Source organism: Microtus ochrogaster, chromosome 21 (genome assembly GCF_000317375.1).
Source record: "Microtus ochrogaster isolate Prairie Vole_2 chromosome 21, MicOch1.0, whole genome shotgun sequence".
Classification (NCBI taxonomy): Eukaryota; Metazoa; Chordata; class Mammalia; order Rodentia; family Cricetidae; genus Microtus; species Microtus ochrogaster.
Genome location: NC_022022.1, coordinates 20,172,613 through 20,196,064, shown reverse-complemented (window position 1 = coordinate 20,196,064; position 23,452 = coordinate 20,172,613). Strand labels below are relative to the sequence as shown.

The 23,452-nt window shown below is 41.1% G+C and overlaps 1 protein-coding gene across 3 annotated transcripts in view; it reads left to right on the top strand.

Annotated features, from left to right (window-relative positions):
* The window catches only part of Ndst3 (N-deacetylase and N-sulfotransferase 3), a 124,693-nt gene that overhangs the window by 94,828 nt on the left and 6,413 nt on the right, over positions 1 to 23,452 (top strand). For 2 of the 3 annotated variants that reach the window (XM_013350066.2, XM_026784114.1), the window contains exons 9-12: positions 3,014 to 3,137; positions 6,744 to 6,918; positions 10,774 to 10,944; positions 13,059 to 13,168. In XM_013350066.2, the coding sequence (XP_013205520.1) occupies positions 3,014 to 3,137; positions 6,744 to 6,918; positions 10,774 to 10,944; positions 13,059 to 13,168 (580 nt within the window). Of the gene's footprint in view, positions 1 to 3,013; positions 3,138 to 6,743; positions 6,919 to 10,773; positions 10,945 to 13,058; positions 13,169 to 23,452 lie in introns of those variants that run through there. The other variant, XM_026784115.1, reaches the window with a different exon arrangement.

The following is a 23,452-nucleotide window of genomic DNA, read 5'->3' as shown; positions in this document are numbered from 1 at the left end:
TCTTGCAGAGATAACTTCTTTTTTACGATCCAAAAAATAAGAAAATCTTTGACAAGCAGAATTACTTGACATAAACAAAGCTTTCTGCTATCAAGCTGTTGATTCCAACCCAGGAGGAAGCGACTGCACACCTTCTTAAACTGGCATGCAATTTGTTCCCCCGTAAACTTCTTGTTTCTGTGAAGCTCACTATTCAGGTGAAGCCCAGTGGAAGTTTTAATGCCAAACATTTGAGCTGCATCCTGCATGATAAATTAGTCGGGGGCCCTCGGATTCTGTCTTCATAGAAAACAGCCACGAAAACTGCCTCGCGTGGTAGTCCCTTTCCGCGCCTCTGAGGATGACTTTGAATTCTGTGCAAGCTCAGCAGACTTGGACGCGTCATTGTTTTTAATGGCATTCGCAAGTAGTAAGAGAGTTTGCGTAAGAACTGCAGGCATCCCTCCTCTTGTGTGTTCCCTTGTCCTTATTTAATCAAAAGTCTAAGGATGCTTAGGAAAACATTGGAAATGACCTCAGTGGCCTCGCTCGGGCAGCACATAACCCCGTCATCACTGCTCACCTCTGTCTGGATCTTGGCAGAGCCAACTTGCATCAGAGCCCTGCAGGATCCGTTGCTTCTCCTACCACACTGGATGCAGACACTTTAGCTGATGTCAAGTGACAGCAGAAGTGTTACACGGTACCCTAAACCCTGCTGAGTTTTAAAAAGGACGTTTATGCTGCTATTTAGATGCGGCTTTTGCCTTTGGCATAAAATCGTTATAGAAAAATGATTGTTTTGTGGAAATTAATTTTCCAAGTTTTAGGGGGAGTTGTCATTTACATCATCCAATCAAGTTAACCCATTCTAAATTCTGAATTAGGCAAATGTTACATGGCTCTGTTTGGGTACTATTTCCACATAGCACAATGTCAGAAGCTTGGTGAGACCCTGATAGTGAGTCTTTTCTCTCCTAATGAACAGATTAGGAAGTTAAGTCACCGCATTCACATAGCTAGTGATGTTGAAAATGCAACGAATGCTTGGTCCTAGAGTTTTCCTGACTCTCCTCTCTCACTGTGACTTTCAGTTGTGATACACGCCATACCCCTTAGCTTCACTTTTCTCCTTGTTCTTTAATTTAAAAAAGAAGAAGACAGTCACCAGAGCAGCAGCATAGATATCACAGGGCTTCACAGAAGAGAAATTCCTGAGCCACACCTTAGACCTACTGAGTCAGAAACCCTGGAATGGGTACACGTGCCTGTGTGAGCCAGACTCGGCTACAGCCAGAGTCTGAGGATCAGTGCTGAGTGGAGGTGCTGAAGACCACTGGCATTGCCTATCACAAGTCCCTGCATTTCACCCCACACAGTCTGCTTGTCTGTGGGCAAAGTGCTCACCGTTCAGCTTGGTTATATAACCTTGGCACAGTGCCTCTTTTAATTCGTTCTTCAGACAGCCTTGTAGTTGACAGATCTTTTAACCATTTTCATACTGTACAGATACTGTATATTGAAGTGCAATTTTAAAGAAAACTTTAAGGAATAAGAAAATGTCAAATTTTGTACAAATGGCAGCATGACATTATTACTGGCAAATTAGAATGGTGACTTCTACAAGTGAGATTTCTCTTGCTGTCTTTTGACCTGAAATGAAATTGACAGAGCACATTCTATTAGATCACACCAGTTAGATCACACCAGTGTGCAGAAACTACACACTGGGGACCTTTGTATCCTAGGAGTACTGAATGTATAGACAAGAGATAGCTTAGATGATGCTCTCTCTCTCACAAACCCAGTCATAGTTGCTAGTGACTCTAAATCTTGCACAAACTGATCCCAAACTGCCTTCCTTCCTCCTGGAGTAACCTGAGCTACACACTTTACCTCCTGACATAGGTGAAAACAACCCTAACTTTACACCTTCAAAAATGACACCATCACTCCCAAACTATGTACTTCTGATGCACCATTCTGTTTCCAATAAATGTAAATTTTGTGTTAATGGCACTAAAAAAAAACACCAATTCTCTTCAAATTTTAGCAATTTAAATTATTTTTGAGCATTTGTTTGTGTAGGTACACTTGTTAAAAAATTAAATTCTTAATTAGCTTTCATAGGCCTCAGGAAGAACATTGTATCAAAGTTTATGTTATAGCAAACATTATAGCAAACAAGTATCAGTTTGGGTAATTAAATAATTAATTATATATATATTATATATATTAAATAAATATATTTAATAAATATATTAAATAATGATACAGTTCACTTACATTTTTTTAATTTAAAAAATCTTGAGTTATAGGATGTCTTTTTTCCTTTTTCTCTACTTGTTTATTTTTCTCTCATATACTATATCCCAATCACAACTTCCTCTCCTCCACTCCACCCAGTCCCCCGCCTACCTCCCCTCTCCCCCAGGTCTCCTGCTCCTCCATCTCCCTTCAGAAAAGAGCAGGCCTCCCAGTGATATCAATCAAACGTGCTGTAACAAGATGCACAAAGACTAGGCACAAACCTTCATATCAAGACTGCATGAGGCAACCCAGTGGGAGAAAAAGGTCCCAAAAGCAGATCAAGGAGTCAGAGACATTCCCACTCCTGCAGTTAGGAGTCCCACAGACACCCCAAGCTAAACAGCTGCAGCATGCATGCAGAGCATATAGGGTGATGTTTACCATCCAAGAAAATCTGTGGAATAGATGAAGAGATGTTTTTTTTCCTTTGAAAAAACTGCAGTAAAGAAAAGCCAAGAGCCGAAGTTACAGATCAAACCAGTGACTCAGCTGACATTAAAAGCCAGTTTCCCAGCGTTGGCTCAGGGACTCTCCCTCCCATCATTTTTTCCCCATTGTTAAGAACGTTGCCTCCCATTAGCTGCTGGTGGTCTGTTGGCTTTGCCGAGGAGTCCACTGAAAGGATCTGCCTGGATGGTTATAATGAGTTTCTTAGTGACTGAAATACTAAAGGTGAGAAACTGATTCTGCACTCGTTGATTTCTAACCCCTGCTGTCATTTCAGGTACCACTGCCTTGTGTCTGTTCCTGATTATGCATCCTTCCATCCTTAGTAACTCCCCCAGCCCAAAATCCTTTGAGGAGGTACAGTTCTTTAATAGAAATAACTACCACAGGGGGATTGATTGGTAAGATGGGTTACTAGTATAAATCTAAAAGTATATGTACCGTGCACAGTATAAACTTGGTGCTAATATTTAGAAACCTCAGAGAAGTGTGTGACCACAGATAAAATTCATGCGACACCTCTTAGAAACCGGTTGAGCAGCATAAAGAAGCACGAAAGTTATTCTCAGAAAGGCTTGCCAGTTAATGGGAGGGTTGCTTGCCTCAGAAGACCCATGTATCAGTTGGCGTTAACTGTCTTTGAAGGGAACAGCAGATGTGCATTCATAGAAATAGGGTACACCCCAGGAATGTCACTCTGCCCTAGTACACTTTTCATGAAGTGATGCTGTGGTCAGAATATATCATTTCCTGTCATGTTTTGAGGAAAATGGCAAAAAAGGAACTAAAAGTCGAAATGTATGTATCTTTTATGAATAATGAAAGCTGTAAACTGAATTTTGAAGGTATAGATAAAAAATTAATTTTTGTCTTTAGGTTAAAATTAAAACGTGTTAAGTATCTGAAGAAAATGATTAAAATTAGAAGTAATTTAAATATAGACAAGCTATTAAAATGTTAAAAATGGGTGGACCAAAATAGCATGTTGATCCTAAGACGTGTTTGAAGGGCTTTCTCCTGATGTCAAATGCTGAGCATCATGGGAAGCAGTGCATCCTCCCAGAGCATAGACATAACCTCCCCGCATTCACTGTAGAGTAGTCACGAGCCTCTCTGGTCTTGATCGCACAATCTGGCATGTGAGCTCAATTTTCCAAGGACCAGCTGTAGCAAGAGGTCCTTGTGGGTAATCTAGAAAACTAATGAGGTGAGTATCACTTGAGAATCTACAGACGCTGCATCCTAATTGTCCTGTAGTTCATGGCCCATTCTTCCACACTGTGTTGGATATTAACTAATTTGTAGTCTTAAATAAACTAACAACTACTTCAGCCTCTGTAGCCACTCTCTCAAATAGAATAGTAGAACATTGACATTGGCACAAAATTAGGGCTTAAAAACAAACCTTTAAGAGTAAATACTAGTAAAATCCTTGGTGTTACTGGAACTTAAGAATAATCTATTTTGATTATTATATATAATCAATTATAAATAATCATAAATTATTTCAGAGAAAATCTTTTTGATCATAAGCTAATAACGTGTGTCAAAACTGTAATAAAAATTAAAAAATCTTCAAGTAGTTTACAAGAAAATGGCACAAATAGCTAAGTATAACTCACTAGGGCAAGGGTGTAGCTCGGTGGTAAGTGTTGCCTGGTACATGCAGGGCCTGGAGTCAATACCCAACCCTGCAGAACATAAGTAAACAAATGAAGATGGCATCATCGATCTAAATACAGCTCTGCAAAAGTTCCCCAAATGCTTTGGATTGACAAATTATGCATTATAAAAGGCAATTTATGCAAATAATAGATAATGGTAACTGCAAGTGTCATTTTATAGCTATGATTACAGCTTTGCTCCCAACAGCATCAGGTGTGTTCCCAGGCAGAGTGCCTGGGTTCCCTGGGAGGCATCGCCCCATCAACTGGGATTTGGGGGTTTTGATTCCACGGGGCTGACAATTATGTGCCTCCGAGTTCTGCGACCATTCTAATAATTTGCTTATACACAACTGATCTAGTGCAAATCTGCTTTTGTTCTAAGATCTGGATAAAGCTAGGACCATCTTAACTGACAAGCAGACTAAGCGTATAAATAAGGTACAAATAAATAGGTCAAATGAAAATTTTAAAATTTCATTTTTGATGAAATAGCCAAAAACTGCAGTGAGGAGGTGTCAGGGAAATATCTGCTTTACTCATACATGTAAGTTTTATGCTTTATGATTTAAATTATTTTTAATGTATAGGGGTGAGTGATGAGCTAGTTTGGGTTTGTGGACAGTCATAGAGCCCTGTTAGCATTTGGAACCTCAACAGTTATAGCCTGGCTTGAGTACAATCAACTGAAAACTCTTAGGATGAGATCAGGGAACAGTATTTGTTAGGAATGGAAAGAGAAGGGATCCCAAGAGCATGCTGGCCAGTAGTCTAGCTTAAATGGCCAGCGACAAGTTCTGTGAAGGAACCTGTCTCAAAAAAAAAAAAAATCAAGGTGGAGAATAACAGAGGAAGCACCCAACATCAAGCTCCGACCTCCACATATGCATGCAGGGGTAAGCACACACACACACACACTGTACATGCATCACACGCAGACACAAAAAAAATTAAGAAGACATTCAGTGTTAGTGAAAATCAATCACAGATAAATATACGATGCTGCAAGAAGTACTTCTGAGTTATCTCTTTCTTTGATGCAGAAGTCTGACTCTTTTCAGAAGTCTAAAAGCTTGCGGGCCCTGCGTTCACATGTAACCGTGAAGTCACTGTAATCGGCTTGCCAATCCTTTGGCTGTCCTGAATATTTAGTCTCCAAGAGTGATCCTACTGGAGAAATTCCAGGTCCCACTCTGGAAATGTGGACCAGAAGGTCTTGTATTTGCTAGTTCCTCAAGGGTCTGCTCCTTTGAGCTCCTAGAGAATAAGGCAGTGTGATCAAACAAAATAGATCCGGTTTCTGTGCAAACCTCTGAAACTAGGGAAGATCAACAGCATAGGTCCAACAGCCAGGACGACCTGCAGGGCTTTTAGAAGCCCGAATTGTCACAGGCATAAAAGACAAATGAGAAAGTGGGATGTCTTTCATTGTTAAAAGCCATCAAATGTCAGCACCCCTGTCCGTTTTACTGAAGCCATTGTGCAAATGTTGATGATGGCTCTTGCTCGGTAATTACTGAGCTTCCCGCATCCTGAAGGTGCAGTGACTTGCAGGTTAAAGGGAGGAGAGGGCAGAGTGAGGTCATTATTATAAAATGTAAGTCCTAGAGGTTCCATTTTAAACAAAAGCCCTTACTGCTATAGAAATGAGCTGGTGTATTATGCTGACTGACCATGCTTGCACCAATGGAACATTAAGCAGATGTCTATATCTCTATGCTTGGGCCAACACACATTGCTGAGTTCACACTCCTGACAATTTCACTTCTCATATGCAGGAAATATTGATAACATTTTGTACTAAATTCCAAAGAGAGACAAGGTAATATATTTTAAAAGGGAAGAAATGGGCAGTGTTTACAACAGACATAATCTGTGCTCTGATACCCCATGATTAAACATACAATCCAGACTCAATGGTGTGGCGTGACATGTGTTTACTGTGATAACAAAAACTATCTTGTATGAATTCTTTTGAATGTCTTAACTAAGTGTACCCTGTGTTTTATCACATCCTCTTTGGCTCAGGATCTCTGTGATGGTTTCTGTTTCCATGCATTTTGCCTGGGAGCTGCAGTTTGATCACTTTGTTCCTCTATCTATGTGTTCCCCCACACAAAGAAAAACTTTGTTTTTTCTGAAGTTAAGCAATGCAAAAAGTATTGTGTAGGAGAACATTGCTAGTGCTTTGAATGTGTTTCCTTTGCCACCTGGAGGGACGACAGCAGAGCTTGGGTGTCAGTGTTTTAGGGGAGAGATGAACTTGCTGGCTGCCTTTAACGTCTTCAGTCAGCAGCATATAAACGTGAGAGGCTTGTTTTGAAGAAAGATACTCCTTCCTAGGTACATGGATTTCTTCCCAGTCCCGTCTAACGTCACCAGTGACTTTCTGTTTGAGAAGAGTGCCAATTACTTCCATTCAGAGGAAGCTCCTAAAAGGGCTGCTTCTCTAGTCCCCAAAGCCAAGATCATCACCATACTCATTGATCCTTCGGACAGAGCCTACTCCTGGTACCAGGTAAGGAAGAAATGTGCTCAATTGAGAGAAGAGCATGCGCAGTGGAAAAGTGTTACCTCCATTTGGAGGGCAGATCTTCTTTTAATGGGGGCATCTGTCCATGTGGTTACCCATGCAGCTCTGTGTGTGTGTGTGTGTGTGTGCATGTGTGTGTGTGTGTGCGCGCGCGCACATCGTGCACGTGCTCATGCGTGCGTTTATGCATGTATACACATGCCACAGATGTTATTTCTCAGGAACTATCCACCTTGCACCTTTCTTTTGAGATGGGGTCTCTTGATAAGACCTGAGACTCATTGGTTAGGCCATATAGACTGGCTATTGAGCGCCAGGGTTCTTCCTGTCTGTGGCTCCCAAGCGCTGAAATTACAAGCACATACCATTACATCTGGCTTTGTGTATGAGTTCTGAGGATAAAAAGCAGGTCCTCACATCTGCAGAGCAGGCAGTTTGCCAGCTAAACTGTTTCCCCGGCCCCAACGTCTTGGATTTGAATAGACGAGAAGACCTACTAGTTAACTGAACTGATGTGTGCAGCAAAGTTGATGCTTTACTTTTGGTTTTCCAGAAGAAACAAATATTCTCAGATTTTTTTTTCAATTTTCTTTAATATGATAACTTTACTTAATAAAATGTATTAGTGCAATGAATTGCAGTTGAAAAAATATAACAAAATATTATGTTTTGTGTATACATGTACATGTTTACACATATGCATTTTAAAGTAAATGTCATAGTTTAAAATAATTTTTTCAAACATGTGCCTAAATTTAAAAGTGCTAGATGATGTTTTTATCCAGGTTTTATAGGTTACAAGGGTTCCTTGGAAACTCTACCATTGTGTTTCAAAAGCAACAGTAGGAGGATGTGCAGAGAAGTGAACATGGCGGTGTTCAGGGACGCTGCTGACCTCCCCCTCCCCGCTCAGGGTGCAGAGGTGTAAACATGGCGGTGTTCAGTGTCCCTGCTGACCCCAGCTCAGGGTGCAGAGAGTGAACATGGCAGTGTTCAGGGACGCTGCTGACCCCTCTCCAAAGTCTCTCAAGCGACTCCTACTAAAGAAGGGACGGGGTGACAAAGCATCCTCAGAGTCCTCTGTCCCTGAAAGCCCAGCCTCTCTAAAGTGCCCCATGCCATCTTCTGGGTGCTTATTGTCCTTTTGTCCATGGTGTTTGTTAGAACTTAACAAAGAGTCACTCTTGGTGAGTCTTTATAACGCCCATCAATATTTTAATCACCTAATAAAATGTGGACAAAGTTAAGCTTACACATACAACAAAATTGAGGGGTTTTTTTGTTTTTAATCTCTATTAATTTTTAGTTAACCTTTCTTGGTTCTGTAATTTGGTTTGATTTCATTGTTTGAGACAGAGACTCATGTTCCCCAGCTGGCCTGCAGTTTGCTAAGTAGCAGAGGAAGAGTTAGCTCTTCCTCTTCCTCCCATCTTCCCCCCAAGTGCTGGGATGAAAATTTTGCACTCGTCATGCATAGGTGATCATTTTTAAATGCTTTCTTAATGTTTATATGTTCATCTGGTCATCAAAGAATGGCAATGATCTTCGCAAATTATTGTTTTAAAAGTGATATGACTTAGTAGATGTTAACACTGCTTTTGGACCATTGGAGAAATAGTATGTTTAAATAAGCACAAAAACTAGAAAGACAGAAATAATGCACAGACTCATGCAGCGATAAAGCCCAGCTTAAAACTAAGCTAGATTTATTAGCAGAGTTGGAGTGACAGAAGTATCATTGGGCAATCTTTAAAGTAAGGAAGGATTGGGGGATTTTTATTGTTTTTATTGAGTTCTATATTTTTCTTCGCTGCCTTCCCTTCCTCTCCTTCCTCTCCCCTCACCTTCTACCCTCTCCCATGGTCCCCATGCTCCCAATTTACTCAGGACACCTTGTCTTTTTCTACTTCCCCTGTAGATTAGATCCATGTATGTCTCTCTTAGGGTCCTTATTGTTGTCTAGGTCCTCTGGGGTTGTGCATTGTAGGCTGGTTTAGGATTTGTAATAGCAAAAGAGGTAAAAATTCCAATGGAGTGTTATGATAGTACAAATGGAGCTATATGTAAAGGGGGCATCCGCAGGGCAGGGCAGAAACAGAGGCCAATGGCCTATTTCCTAGGATACTATAATGTTAAGATAAATGTAGGAAGTTGTGTTTACAAAAGCTTATTATCTGAGATTCTGCAGGTGAGTTGAATTTCCTGTGTTCTAAGTGGCCCACACAGTCCAGAGCCTCCAGCATAAATAGGTGTTATACAACATGTCATTGGTGTAATTTCAGATACCTAACTTCCTTCACTTTTAAGATTTATTTAAAACTGTGTGTGTGTGTGTGTGTGTGTGTGTGTGCGCGCGCATGCGTGCGTGCGTTCATGCGTGCGCATGATGTAAGTACAGGTGCCCAAAGAGGCCAAAAGAGGGTATTGGATGCCTTGAAACTGGATTTACAAGTGGCTGTGCATTGGCCAGCACAGGCGCTGAGAAATGGACTTGGGTCCTCTATCATAAGAGTCCTCGTTCCTGACCACTGAGCCATCTCTACCAGCCCTGGTAGCTAACTTCTTGACAGCTGTGCTATTAGAGAAGAAAGTGTACCAAAGCATTGCACCCTTTTCTAGTTAGCAGAAACAGTTACTCCCGATTCACACGTGGAAGGACATATTGTGACATATGGTTCAGTGACAAGGACTGGGAACAGAGTCCCAGGAAGGGATAGACTTAGAGAGACAACAATGGAGGTCATCTACACAAGAGGCCATGGAGCCCTCCTGGAGAGATAAGATCCCAGAAATCCACAGCCTCGCATCAGTTTTTCATTGCAAATCCAGAAACATCTCTCCATCAAAATATACGTAAATTTGCAAGTTGGCAATTTCATTTTCTGCCATCTACTTTTTCCAAAAAGTATCTGGGCAAAAGAAAGCAATGCAGCTTGAGTGGCCCAAAAGGAAAGCCGAGAATTGGCAACCGCTTAGCCCCTGAAGATTGGGAATACACACACGCAACAGCTAAAAGGCTTTGAACCAACAAAACTTCATAAATATTGCAAATAAATCACTCCACGGTGGATGAACAGAGGCTGACGGAGCCTGCAGTGCAGTAACCAATATTCCAGTCACAGCAAATTTGCTATTCAACTAGATGTGGTGAACAGCCACAGACTGGCCACTGCGCCTGAGTGCTTATTGATCAATTTAAGGAGAACGTGATTCTCTTGAGCCCATAGGCCCGAGATGGAGCCATTAGGAAACATTTTCATATTTCAATTGCTGCTTTCTACATTTTCTTATTCTGGTTCACCACAGAGGTTGCCATTAGATAAAATAACCTTGGCTTTTAGAGGCTAGGTAATGTGTGGCAGAATCTGTAGATCTCGCATAATATGTTTATATTAGTCCCTTCATATGAAATAGTCAGTGAGGGCTTGCTAATCAAAACCTACCTTAAGAGTAGGATTAGCAGGGTGCTTTCTTAATAGAGATATTTATTGAACATGATGATTGGTTCGATTATAGACTAGCAAAGGAACATGAACACAGATTTTGAAAGTTTGCATAAATGTATAGATTGAGGGAAAACTTGGTAATATTGGTCAAGAAACACTATCAACAAAATTTAGCCCCTGTTACCTAAGTTTCCAAAAAGTACGACCTCACCAGTGTCTTAAGTTTAAACTTTGATGCTCCAAGCACAGTTTCATGTTTCATTAATTTCAAAACAAATAACTCTCCAGTAGGGTGGCATTCCTTCCTAAAGCTTTGAGAGTTGTCGAAAGATTGAGTTTTAATTATTTACGTCTATAGTTCAAGTTAATTTAATTATCCGCCTTCTCCCTGCAGCACCAGCGGTCCCATGAAGACCCCACAGCTCTGAAGTTTAGCTTCTATGAAGTGATCTCTGCTGGCCCCCATGCACCCTGGGAACTTCGAACTCTGCAGAAGAGATGCTTGGTCCCTGGGTGGTACGCCAACCACATTGAGAGATGGCTTGTTTATTTCCCTCCCTTTCAGGTATGAAGCAACCAGGATTTACAGCATGTAACCATCTCATTAAGTGTTTACCCGAGACACAGCTAAAACATTGCTAGGCTTCATCCTTTAGTTGCAAGTGATGACGCTGGTAGAGAAGATAATAGGAAGAAATCACAAAGTGGGTTAATGTATCACGGGCTAATTTTCCCTACTCGTTTCTTGGCACTAGCATGCCATCTCTGACTTCAGAACCGGAAAAGCTTCAACTCACCAGGTCCTGTGAATAAAACCTAATGAAAGGGGGCGCCATTCCCAAACTAGACAGACACCGTTTCAGTTAACAAAGTGCCATGATTTCTCTTCTGAAACACTTGCTGAAATCATCATAGATTCCATCCCTCTCATGTCTTGCTTTTCCTCTTTGACTTGGCGTCACCTCCCATGATCACCCAGTAGTCCCTACCCTGGATAGCACAAGCAGCCCAGTGACATCAGACGTGAGTCCTATGGATCTAAAGCCATGTGTCCACTCTGATGGCTGTAACAACTTACAGCTAACTAAACACTACAGTTCAATAAAACCAGAAACTCGGCTCATTTTCATTAGGTATGTGGGAAAGCTGAGTAACTCCATGTTAGACGCAGCAGTCTGCCCATGCCATGGTAAGTTCTCTTGAACATCCAGTGTAGACAACTCAAACTGCTGGAAGGGGGGGCTTCCACAAAGTTGTGTGACAAGGTCTATGGCTTCCGTCATGGCCTATGCCACTTTGTCCGACTGGGTTATCTTTCACCGCTCACCAGAGAAACAAATTCTTGCCCTGGGTTTCTTCTGGTTTTGTTGTTATTATACACTTTGTTTTCTTTTTTTTTTTTTCTTTGGTTTTTCGAGACAGGGTTTCTCTGTGGCTTTGGAGCCTGTCCTGGCACTAGCTCTGTAGACCAGGCTGGTCTCGAACTCACAGAGATCCACCTGCCTCTGCCTCCCGAGTGCTGGGATTAAAGGCGTGCGCCACCATCGCCCGGCTACACTTTGTTTTCTTGAGGCAGAGTCTCAGTCTACAGCACCAATTGACCTCGTGTCCACAAAAGTCCTCCTGCTTCAGCCTCCTGAGTGCCAGTGGTATAGGTGTGGTCCCTGTTAAATTCTTTTATATATATTATTGTTATTATGTATATGTGTCTGTGTATCGCATGTGTGAGGGTTCCCACAGAGGCCAAAAAAATCACATCAGATCACATGGAGCTGGAGCTTCAGGGGGGCTGTGAACCACCTTATGTGGGTTCCGGGAACTGACCCCTGCTGTACTACAGAAGTGCTACTCATGCTTAAACACTAAGCCTTCCTACCCTTCCACTTCATCTCTTTTTTGTTGTTTTGTGAAACAACATCCTGGAACTCATTCACACTGTAGACCAGGCTAGCCTCAAACACAGAGATCCGCCTGCCTCTGCCTCCTCAGTGTTAGGATTAAAGGCGTGCGCCACCACAACTGGCCCCATTCATTTCTTGAGCATCATTCTGCCTATGTTCAGGTCTCTGGAAATCTTGCCTCTCTCTTCATGGGTTATCTAAGTATTTCTCAAATGCTGCTCCCGGATGGAAATGGGAGGTGATAGGGTCCCTATCTCCTTATACTTCAGCTTATTATTATAACCTTTCTATTTAAGAGGTGGGGCCAGAGAAAGGAGGTAACTGTTGTTGCTGTTTAAGATGCAGGATCTCACACTATTCCTGGCCGTGAGCACACAGTCTCTCTGACTTGGTCTCTTGAGTGCTGGGATTTGAGGCATGAGCCAGCATTCTGACTTAATTGAAGCTTCCTTCTGTACTGTAGTCATGGGTGTAACCATAAGTGATGCCACCCTTGTGTTGGGACCTCAGTCACTTTCCTAAGCACACTGTCTCCCCACACTGTTGTGGCTTCCCTATCATTTCCCTGACTTCTCAGATAATATCAGAATGCCTAATTACTATGACTTATTCACAAGTTAAGAATGAAAATGACTTGATTGCATCTCCAGACAATGTGTACATATCCCCAAGGACAGTGCCTGAATAAGTACGTGAATTTGTCATTATACAGTTTCCACATGTTCTTTCAACATCCACGTCTTCTTTTTTCTTCCTTATTACTACTTCGGTAATTCAGATGCTAATTATCGACGGACAGCAGCTAAGAAGTGACCCTGCGGCCGTGATGGATGAAGTACAGAAGTTTCTAGGAGTCTCGCCTCATTATAACTACTCTGAAGCTTTAACGTAAGTTTGTATTCTAATTAGTTTATTGAAGTCAGAAAGGAACTGATTGTAAAGGAATTGCAGTTGGATGATGGGATTGGCTGGTTAGGGGCTCTTGGGACGTTGATTATCTTCTAGGTTAACATCCTCCAATTGAGGAAGAACTCAGACCACGTGACAAAGAAATGTCCTAAGTCTTCTTAATGCTTAACCAGGCAGATTTTTCCTAGAAGGAACATGGAGAAAAAAAAAATAGCTGTGGCTCATTAAACTAACCAGGAACCTTAGAAGAAGAAGATGCTACTTGAAATAAGTAGGTGCCCTGCCTAGTTTTATGTCAACTTGACACAAGCTAGAGTTGTCTCAAAGAAGGGAACCTCAACTGAGAAAATGTTTAAATAAGATCCAGCTGTAAGGCATTTTCTTAAGTATATATTGTTGGGAAGGGTCCAGCCCATTGTGGGTCATTCCATCCCAGGCTGGTGGTCCTGGGTTCTATAAGAAAGCAGGCTGAGCAAGCCATAATGAGGAAGCCAGTAAACAGTACTCCTCCCTGGCCTCTGCATCAACTCCTGCCTCCAAGTTCCTACCCTGTTTGAGTTCCTGTCCTGACTTTCTTTGATGATGAACTATGATGTGGAAGAGTAAACCTAATAAACCTGTCCTTGCTTTGGTCGTGATGCTTCATCACAGCAATAGTAACCTTAACTGAGATAGTGGGTAAGAGCAGAGCCCACTTAACAGGTGATATTGAGACTTCATGAAGACATGACTGACATGGTTTATGAACTGACCTTTGTGTGACTTTCAGAAACAATGTCATATATCAAGGAATGCCCCGTGGCTTACTGGATGAGGGTGGCACTGTGATGCACCTAAGCATGCTTCCTTCTCTTGCTTGTCTTTACCTGCTGTGAATCTGTCCCTGTCAACCTTCCTTCTGCAGTGATGGTTTGGGTTTGGTTTGTTGGTTTGTTTTGATTCGGGGGATTGCTAGTTTTTGCTGTTTTTCTTAAGTAGCTGACTGTAAACTGGGTCTAGGGAGAGGAAAGACAGGCAGTATGGTGTTAAGGAAGCAATTGCTCTTCTGCTGTGTCTGTGCCTTAAAGCTCATGCCCTGGGTGCCTTTCTCACATCACCCTGGTCCTCCCTCTGCAGTGAGTCATGAGGACAATGCTTGCTTTCCTCTCAACTGAGCAACTCAGCGGAGGTACCGAGATGAACTGGCTACAAACCACATTCTCACTATATATATTTCTTTAATTCTAGAATTTATGGATTGAGTCTTAAAGAAACTGAAAAAAAAATACGTTGTGAAATATTGCTACTGTTATTGTCTTAAAATACAGCATTTTATTAATTTGAGAATTCCATGTAATATGTTCATATTCGCCTCCCCACTCCTCCTCCTAACTCCTTCCCTATCCATCCCACACCAGCTTCCCCCTTCCAACTTCATCCCTTTATCTTTTCATCCACATTTAACGTCATCATCATCATAATTTCTTTGGTCATGTCATCCCCTCCTCTAGCTTCTCCCAGAAAAAACTCAGTTCCCTAAGCCATCTGGGTTTGCTTCTGCTGATACACTTCATTTCATGACAATTTAGAAAGCGAGAAAAGGGTTTCTTTTTCCTTTCAGCCTTGCTTGCAGCAATGACATCAAACACTGCGGACGCCAGGTACCAACTGTATGTAGAGACTTTTGGCTTAGAGGCCAAAGGATCCTGCAACTCCGCAGTTTTGAGCTTTCTTCCTGGGAGTCTCTTCCTTTGCCGTTACTATTCACATGCTGGGCTAGTTTTCTCTACTCGCAGGATGGCCAGTTTTGTGGAGTTTTAGTCGAGCACTGATAGACACAGCTTTAAGTATTTAACATTCAACCTAACCGTAAAGAAAGCTGAGTGCTTTTACTTTGCAGTTAGAAATTCAAGTCCACCTTCTGCTCCTGGTGTCTCTCTGAAAAGGAAGCTTTTATTTTCCAAACGATTTTCTATTTCAAGTTGGCTTATCTTTGTATCTTTTTAGAGGGTCTCTGGAAAAGCATTCTGTTTCAGAGAAAAGAAATAAAGTCGTCTCTAAAGACATCATCTCTTTTTCTCGTAGAATGGTCCTTGACCTGCATGCTGCGTGTTTGTCCTCTCTGCATCCTGCTCGGCACAGAGCCTTTTTATTCATCTCTGTTGCTGGAAAAGGCAAAGTGAGCTTGGGAGAGTGACTATCAAAGAAACATACCGTGTACAAAGAACCGTGGGTCGCTGTGCACCTGCAATGTAGCTAGCTAAAATTGCCCATTATGTGATTCTCTTACCCCGTTGGTGCAGGGAGTAGCAGGTGTAATCTGTGAAAGCAGTTTCAGGGCCATCAGGGCTGCCTGAGCTGTCACCTTGCTGACATAGATAATGTACTTCCAGGCTGTTTCTTGCCACATTTTCATGTCACTCATTGACTGGCCTAACACACCTTGTAAACACCAGCTGTGCACTTGTTGTAAGGTATTTGGACAATACATCTCATTGTCCTCGCTTTGAAATGCTCTTTCCTCTCCCCGTGCTCTGCTGAGTTATTTGTCTGCACCCTGTCCTAACGATCCCCTCCTCCTAGCAGAGTCACTGTGACCCAACAGCTGTTTTTCCAGTACTTTGGAAACATGGCCTAACTAGGAGGAGAAATCCATCTCAGAAATAGCATTGACACAACTCCCAGTAGACTACCAGTGTATACTTTAGCACTGATTACTATTGTACTAATAATGAGAGTAAGGATTATCTCTTTTGATACTAAGAAGGAACAAAAGGAAATGTACCACAAGCAACTGTACAATTTCAACACTTAGGATTTCTAGGTGCCCTCTTGATCCCCAGAAGATTGCAGTTATTAGCACCACTGCATTTTTGTTAAAGTCCTCTATTGATGTACTAACTATAAACCACATTAATCCAGTGTTTACACACAGTACAATAAGGGAAAGGGAGGCAGTCTCTGAAAACAGTTTACTCTACAATCTTGGCATGCAGGAATATTCAAAAAGGGCTCTATGCTGATTCTCTTCAGTAGAGATAACTCTAGTGTCAAAGGTACTTTCCAAGAATGGCCAAAAAACCCTCAGTAATCGAGATTATTTCTTTCTCCAAGTGCTGAGGAAAGTCTTCAAGATTTCTAAATTTCACACAGAACCAACAGATAACATATGATGCTTTAGCTGACATGGTGGGTTTCTAATATTTCTTTTAATCAGATTCTCTTGGAGAGTTTGTGATTTGAAATAAACAGTATAAACCTAAAACAATAGGAACAGGAATTATCTAATCAGATTACCATTGTACAGTTCTGGTTCAACATAAGCTTAACCCTACCCTTTGAAGGGGTTGCTGTAGCCATGCTACATAAACTGTGTTATGTAGTGTAGGGAACTTACTAGTCATTTGAGAGAAAAAAAGAGCAACAATGCCTGACAGAGATTATGCTAATTCTTATAAGCCAGAATCAGAACTATCAACCTTTAATTTTGCTATATATCTGTGGTAGTTTGAATATAATTGGCCCCCATAATCTCATAGGGAGTGGCACAATGAGGAGGTGTGGCTTTGTTGGAGGGGATATGACCTTGTTGGAGGAAGTATGTCACTGAGTGGGCGGATTTTGAGGTTTCTTATGTCAGGATACCACACAGTGTCTCAGTCGACTTCCTGTTGCCTGCAAGATGCAGGACTCTCAGCCACTCCAGCACCCCAGCTGCCTGCATGCCGCCATGCTCCCCAACATGCTGATAATGGACTGAACCTCTGAACTGTAAGAGAGCCACCCCAATTAGAAATTTCCTTTATAAGAGTTGCTGTGGTCATAATGTCTCTTCTCAGCAACAGAAACCCTAACTAAGACACCATCCACTCAGAATTATCACTGGTCAGCAGATTTCTTCCCTTTCAAAACGTTCACCTTGCAGCTCATTTCTCAGTCAGGGCATACTTGTTCAGATTAATGAAGCCAGATTGTGTTGTATGAATATTTAATACTAATGCCCTTGGAAAATGTCAATAGTGGGCAAGGAAAATATGAAGGCGAGGGAATGACATAGTCTGTGTTTCTCTTTCGTTTGGTTGTGTTTTCTGGTTGGGGCTTGGCTGAGTCAGAAGGGAATTTTGAACCCTCTTGATATTTCAGAAAAAACTTCTAATGTCTCTTTAATTGCAGCCAAGTTAACATTGGCCAGGAAGTACCACCCACATCACTGCTGATAACTCCAAGTAAAATCTGCCATGTTAAAACTTCCAAAAAAAAAAAAAGTTGTGATAAGAACTACAATCTGTTGGTTTTCTGGCTGTCTAAAAGAGAGCAGCCAGAAAATGCTAAGGGCTGGCAAAAAAAGCAGAAAGCCCACTCCAGCTGGTTATGACATACTCATAAACATTTATGTAGTAGACAAACACACAGTTGTTTACTGGGTAACTTGTATGTAAATACACATTTGTATATATTGTCACAAAAACACTATGTGATTGGTACTGTTAGTTCCTAGCTCTACTTCTTGAAAATAGATTTCTCATATAACATGTTCTGATTAGGGTTTCCCCTCTCCTAACTTCTCCCAGATCCTACCTGCCTTCCAACCCACCCAAATCCACACCCGTTCTTGTTCTTTCTTATTAGAAAACAAGCACATGTCTAAAAATAAATAAGTGAATATTATGATGCTAATACACAATTAAAACAAACCTGAAAGGACAAAATAAGCAAATGATCTTTGCTTGAAGGAACCTATCTCGAGATAAATAAAAACCTAAGTCAATTCAAAACTTATAAGTGAGCTGGGCGGTGGTGGCGCTCGCCTTTAATCCCAGCACTCGGGAGGCAGAGGCAGGCGAATCTCTGGGAGTTCGAGGCCAGCCTGGTCTACAAGAGCTAGTTCCAGGACAGGCACCAAAGCTACAGAGAAACCCTGTCTCGAAAAACCAAAAAAAAAAAAAAACTTATAAGTGAACACTCATAGAAGCATTATTCATTATATTTGAAACCAAGAAACGATCCAAATGCCTGTCACCTGGTAAATGGATTGATTTGGCATGTCCATAGTAGAAAAAAATGGAAATATCAGTAAATAATGAACTTAGACTCAGGTGTATAAGGTATATCCATAATTTAAACACTTGAAAGTTGAGGCAAGTGTTGAGGCAGGAGGGCTCGTATGAGCCCAGTTTGTACTGTGTGTATCAGATTATCCTAAACTACACAGTAAGACCTTGTCTCGAGAGCATAGAATAAATTGAAATCAAGGATTGTCTAGTCATGGTTTGGTTTGGATTTGTTTGTGTGTTTGTTTGTTTGTTTGTTTTGTTGGGGGGTTGGGTTTTTTTTCTTTGGTTTCGGTGTTTTTTGTTGGTTGGTTGGTTGGTTGGTTGGTTGGTTGGTTGGTTGGTTGGTTTCATTTTTGAGACAGGGTTTCACTATAGTTTTGGAGCCTGTCCTGGAACTAGCTCTTGTAGACCAGGCTGTCCTCGAACTCACAGAGATCTGCCTGCCTCTGCCTCCCGAGTGCTGGGATTAAAGGTGGTGTGTCACCACTGCCCAGCTTTGGGTTTGGGTTTTTATGAGGCCAAAGAAATGTTCTGAAACTATGATAATGTTGCTGCCATTGAATTGTACGTATAACACGCAAATATTATATTTTAGTTATACCTTGAAAATGTTAAGAAATATGTGTGTGCATTGTTCTTGTCCTGTATTCATAGCATAGATTCTGTAGTTTTGATTTTGAGAATCCATCTGCTCTAGTTTCACATGGAAATGCTATTACAGTTGGAAGGTATTTCAGACACACTTTCTACGTATTCTCTGAATGTTCTCTGGCGTTCATCTATCCAAGGTGAATGGTGTTTTCACTAATACAGAATATTAAGAGCTGTCATTCTCCTTGGAGAATCTTTCTTCCCCTGACCCACATCTCCTTTATCATATCCACATGTCCCCAGGTGATTGTCTTCACAAGCTCACAAGCACGTTTATCCTCTCAGATTTCACTCCTTAGTCTGAGTTTATTAATAATTATAGTATACATGACTCTGGGGACACAGTGATGGAGGATTTTTAACTCCACTGTGGGGCAGCCACAAGGTCAGACACTAAGCCATATATTACACTTCATTCAAAGGCTTGTTTCCTGAAAGCCTTGGAAGGAGGGACCCAGCTATAAAATGGCTACAAATGCCTACATTAAAAAGGCTGTTTTTCCTCCAGATTCCCCCAGAACATGGTCTGAAGTTATTCTTGCAGGAAAGACAGTTACTGTTTTTGTTTTATTTTTTTTTTCAAATAGATGTGGAGACAGCTTTCTCCATCTTCTGTCAAACCTTTTCACTTAGACTCTGAAATACTATTATGTCCTCAGCCTTCCAAGAACCTTTATCCACAGCAATCCCTCCATCTTTTCTTTGTGAGCAAACCCAATGATTCCTCAAGCCACATGCAGAACAGACACAATGGCTCACCTTCATCTTCTACACTTGCACGACTAACATGAATTATACACACATACTGCCTTAGGTGTCAGTTGCGGACACCCACAACACACACACATACACGCACACACGCGTCATTTTTCCCTCAGTAAAGCCCTGAATGATGCCTTCTGTAAGACACCTGATTGATTTCTTTCAACCTATAGCTGAAAGAAAACCTATTTCCCCTTTTTTTCACAATTTGTGATTGTGACAATATATATGTGTAAGAATACATATCACGCAGTGGGGAGATGTCTTGTCAGAATGCATCTTGAGAAGTCTGTTCTCTCCTCTACCTTTAGATGGATTCTCAGCATTGAACTTAAGTCTCCATGCTTGTGCAGCCATGCCTTTACCTGTCAAGCTATATTGCTTCCCTTATTTTGCTTTTGATGATTGATTTTAACATCAGTATGCCTGGGGGAAAATAATTTCCCTCCCAGGGCTTCTTTGTTGTTGCTGCTGCTGCTGTTTGTTGATGATGTTCTTCTTGATCTGTTGTGTCTGCAAGAGGGTAGCCCAGTCTAGTCTAGTACTCCCTTCATAGCCCAGGCTGGCCTTGAACTTGTAATCTTTGTGCATTGGTCTCCTAAGTGCAAATGTGAAACAGATGTGGGCAGTGGTGGCAGAGGCAGGCAGATCTTTGTGAGTTCAAGGCCAACCTGATCTACAGAGTGAATTCCAGGACAGTTGGGGACTACACAGAGAAACCCTGTTTCAAAAAGCCACAGATAAATAAATGACTAAGTAAATAAATGCAAATGTAGTACACCCGGAAAAGCTCTTCACATAACATCCATGTGCCATAGGCATATATGTAGAATAAGGTACATTAGCAACATAATAGCAGCTGCCCTGGATGCTGAATCTTGATCACATGAAGGCTTAAAATGAGACCAGCCCAAATGTGGAAAGTGCTGATCCAAAAATGTTAGTGAGAATGACTGCAGACTTCTAGGGAAGCTCTGCAAACAACTTCTGGAGACGTCCACGCAGAGGCAGGTCAGTAAGACTGCCTGGCTGATGCTTCCTTAGATCTCTGAATAGAAAACTCATTTCTGAACTACCTGACTGAAACAAGTGTATATACAGCATAATGACATGCCACGGGTTCTGATCTCATAGGGTTGCTCTAGTAGCAGCCAGAAATGGGCTTGTGTTAGTGGGGTGCAGTCATGTCATTGGGATTTATAGCTGAAGAGAGCAGATGCATAAATATGAGTTTATGTTATTTTCATAGGGCAATACTTGTAAACTACTTGTCCACACATAGACTTCACATATACATAGTTTAAGTAATACTATTATTTAAAATGTGTTATTACTATATGATTTTTCATAAATAAAACTGCCCAATTAAAACAGGTATGGGTTCAGTGAATTTTAACAACTATGACTAAATTGTGTCCATGAGAGCCCTCCCTCCAAAGCACCCATCCCTCCAGGCACCCATCCTTCCAGGGAGCCCCTCCCTCCAGGACATGCCTTCCTCCAAAAATGTGGTTTATGCTTTTGATGCTCTTGGGCAATCAAGCTAGTTCCTTTGTGCTCAGCCCCTGAGAATCAGACCAGCAACTTCCATTAATTCAGCATTGAGAACGCTCCGTGCCCTTGCACTTGTAAGCCATCTGTTTCCCTTGGTCATAGAGTGCTTCTTTCATCATCCGTGGACATGGTGCTGTTTCCATTTTTTTCCCTCTATTTTTGTTTTTGTTTTGCTGTTAGGAAGAAAGCTACTATGAACATTTATGCAAATATTTTTGCAGGGTCACTCGTTTTACTTTTATTCAGTAAACACCTTCAAGAAAATCATATGCTAATAAATTGTCACAAGTAAAAGAAACAGGCAGTGTGGCTGTGGTGCTGTTTACCTCACGTCTTTACCATTGCTTCATTTGGGACTTTAAATTCATCATTACATTCCTGAGTGCTGTTTCATTTTTAACGTTAATTTCTGTTTTACTGACGATGCATGAAGTCTAGTAAATTTTACACTCATTCTCTGGTTGCATCATTTTCAAAATTTTCCTCAATTTTTCAAGTTATATATACTTTTTAAACATTACATACATGAACACTACATCTATACACTCCTGCCCCTCCCACGTCCTCAAACTCCTCCCATCTCCCAAATTCATAAACTCTTGTTCATAAAGTATTATTGTTACCCATATATACATATCTATACTTCCACATATATATATACATATATACAACCTGTCGAGTCCACTTAGCATTTTGTGTACACACATGCATCCATTGGGATTCTACAATCTATGTAGGACCTTGTCCCAGGAAGAAAATGATTCTTCTCTTAAAAGTCATTGACCAGCTGTAGCTCATCATCTGGGTATAGGACACTGTGAAATTTCCCATCAGTGTTAGAGTGTCAGCTGACATTGTCATCATCAGGTCTTCAGGCATCCATATTGTTGAGAGTTCATTGTCCTCGTCATGTCTAGGCAACACTGTCAGGCAACAGGCATCCAGGTGTTCTTACTGCCTTTCTGCCCTCCTTCCATTGTGTTCCCTGAGCTTTAGGTATATGGGTTGTGTTGCAGGTGTAGCCACTAGCCTTGAGCATCCCACGGGCATTTATTCTCTGTGCTTTCTATAATAGTCTCCATCTAAAACACAGCGAAGTTTTTGTGATGAGGGATGAACACACCACATATATGTGGATATGAGGCTACTTAGAATATAGTTAGAAATTACATTTGTTTATGTTAATGGTATTTGTGAGTTGTTTTCTAGGGTCTATGGCCTTGCTAGCCAAGTACTGATGGCAAAGTTTACAGGACCAGACATGTCCAGCTAGACAGCTATTGGTACCCCCATTACGGATGTATTGTTGGGCCCACCATTGTTGTGATGGTCCTTAGGGAGGAGGCTTCCAGTCCAGTTCCAGCTTGATTCCTTCCAGTGCACAGTTTCTTCATAAGAGGGTCTTACTTATTAAGTACAATGACAATAGCACATATTGTTTTTGAGATACTTATTTCCCCCTACTCGAGGTGTTTCCTATGTGAGGCACTGGGGATTTGTTAGATGCTGCATGGTTTTGGGAGAGTATCCTCACCTCATGTGACATAACTCTATTAAAAATGTATATACATATACACACACATATATTATATGTATTTTAAGTAAGCATATAAAGTAACATATTTCCCTATGGTTTTTCTTGTACATATTGATGTTATTTACCACTTCCTCTCTCACGATATTGCCTTTCCTCCCCATCCATAGTTAAAGTTCCCCCCATCAGCCGTTCATTTTTCATACATTAAATAGAAATTCCTTTTCAGATACACATTTTACAAATAATTTCTCATTTCTTTTCTGAAGTATCTTCAGAAGAACAAACGTTTAATACATTCAAAATTTTCATGTTATAATTTATCTTAAAATATTTACCTAACCTAAGGGCATGAAGATGTTTTATGTAGGGTGGGGATATATGTCAGTTGGTAGAGTGCTCACTTAGCATGCACAAAGCCCTGGGTATGATCCTCAGCCCTGCATGAACTAGGGGCGAGGTAGTGCATACCTGTAATCTAATCACTATGTATTCTAGAAGTAGAAGCAGGAGGATCAGGAATTTACTAATTGAGACCAGTTTGAGATAAATAAGACCCTTTCTAAAAAGAATTTTTTTCTACATTTTTTTCTTCCAGAATTTTTATAGTTTTAACTTAAAGGTTTAGGTCAGTCATCTATTTCATGTTAAATTCTCCATCTGTGTGATGTAACTGTCAGTGTTCTTTATTTTCCATGTTAATATTCTTTTTTTTTCTAGTATGATTTG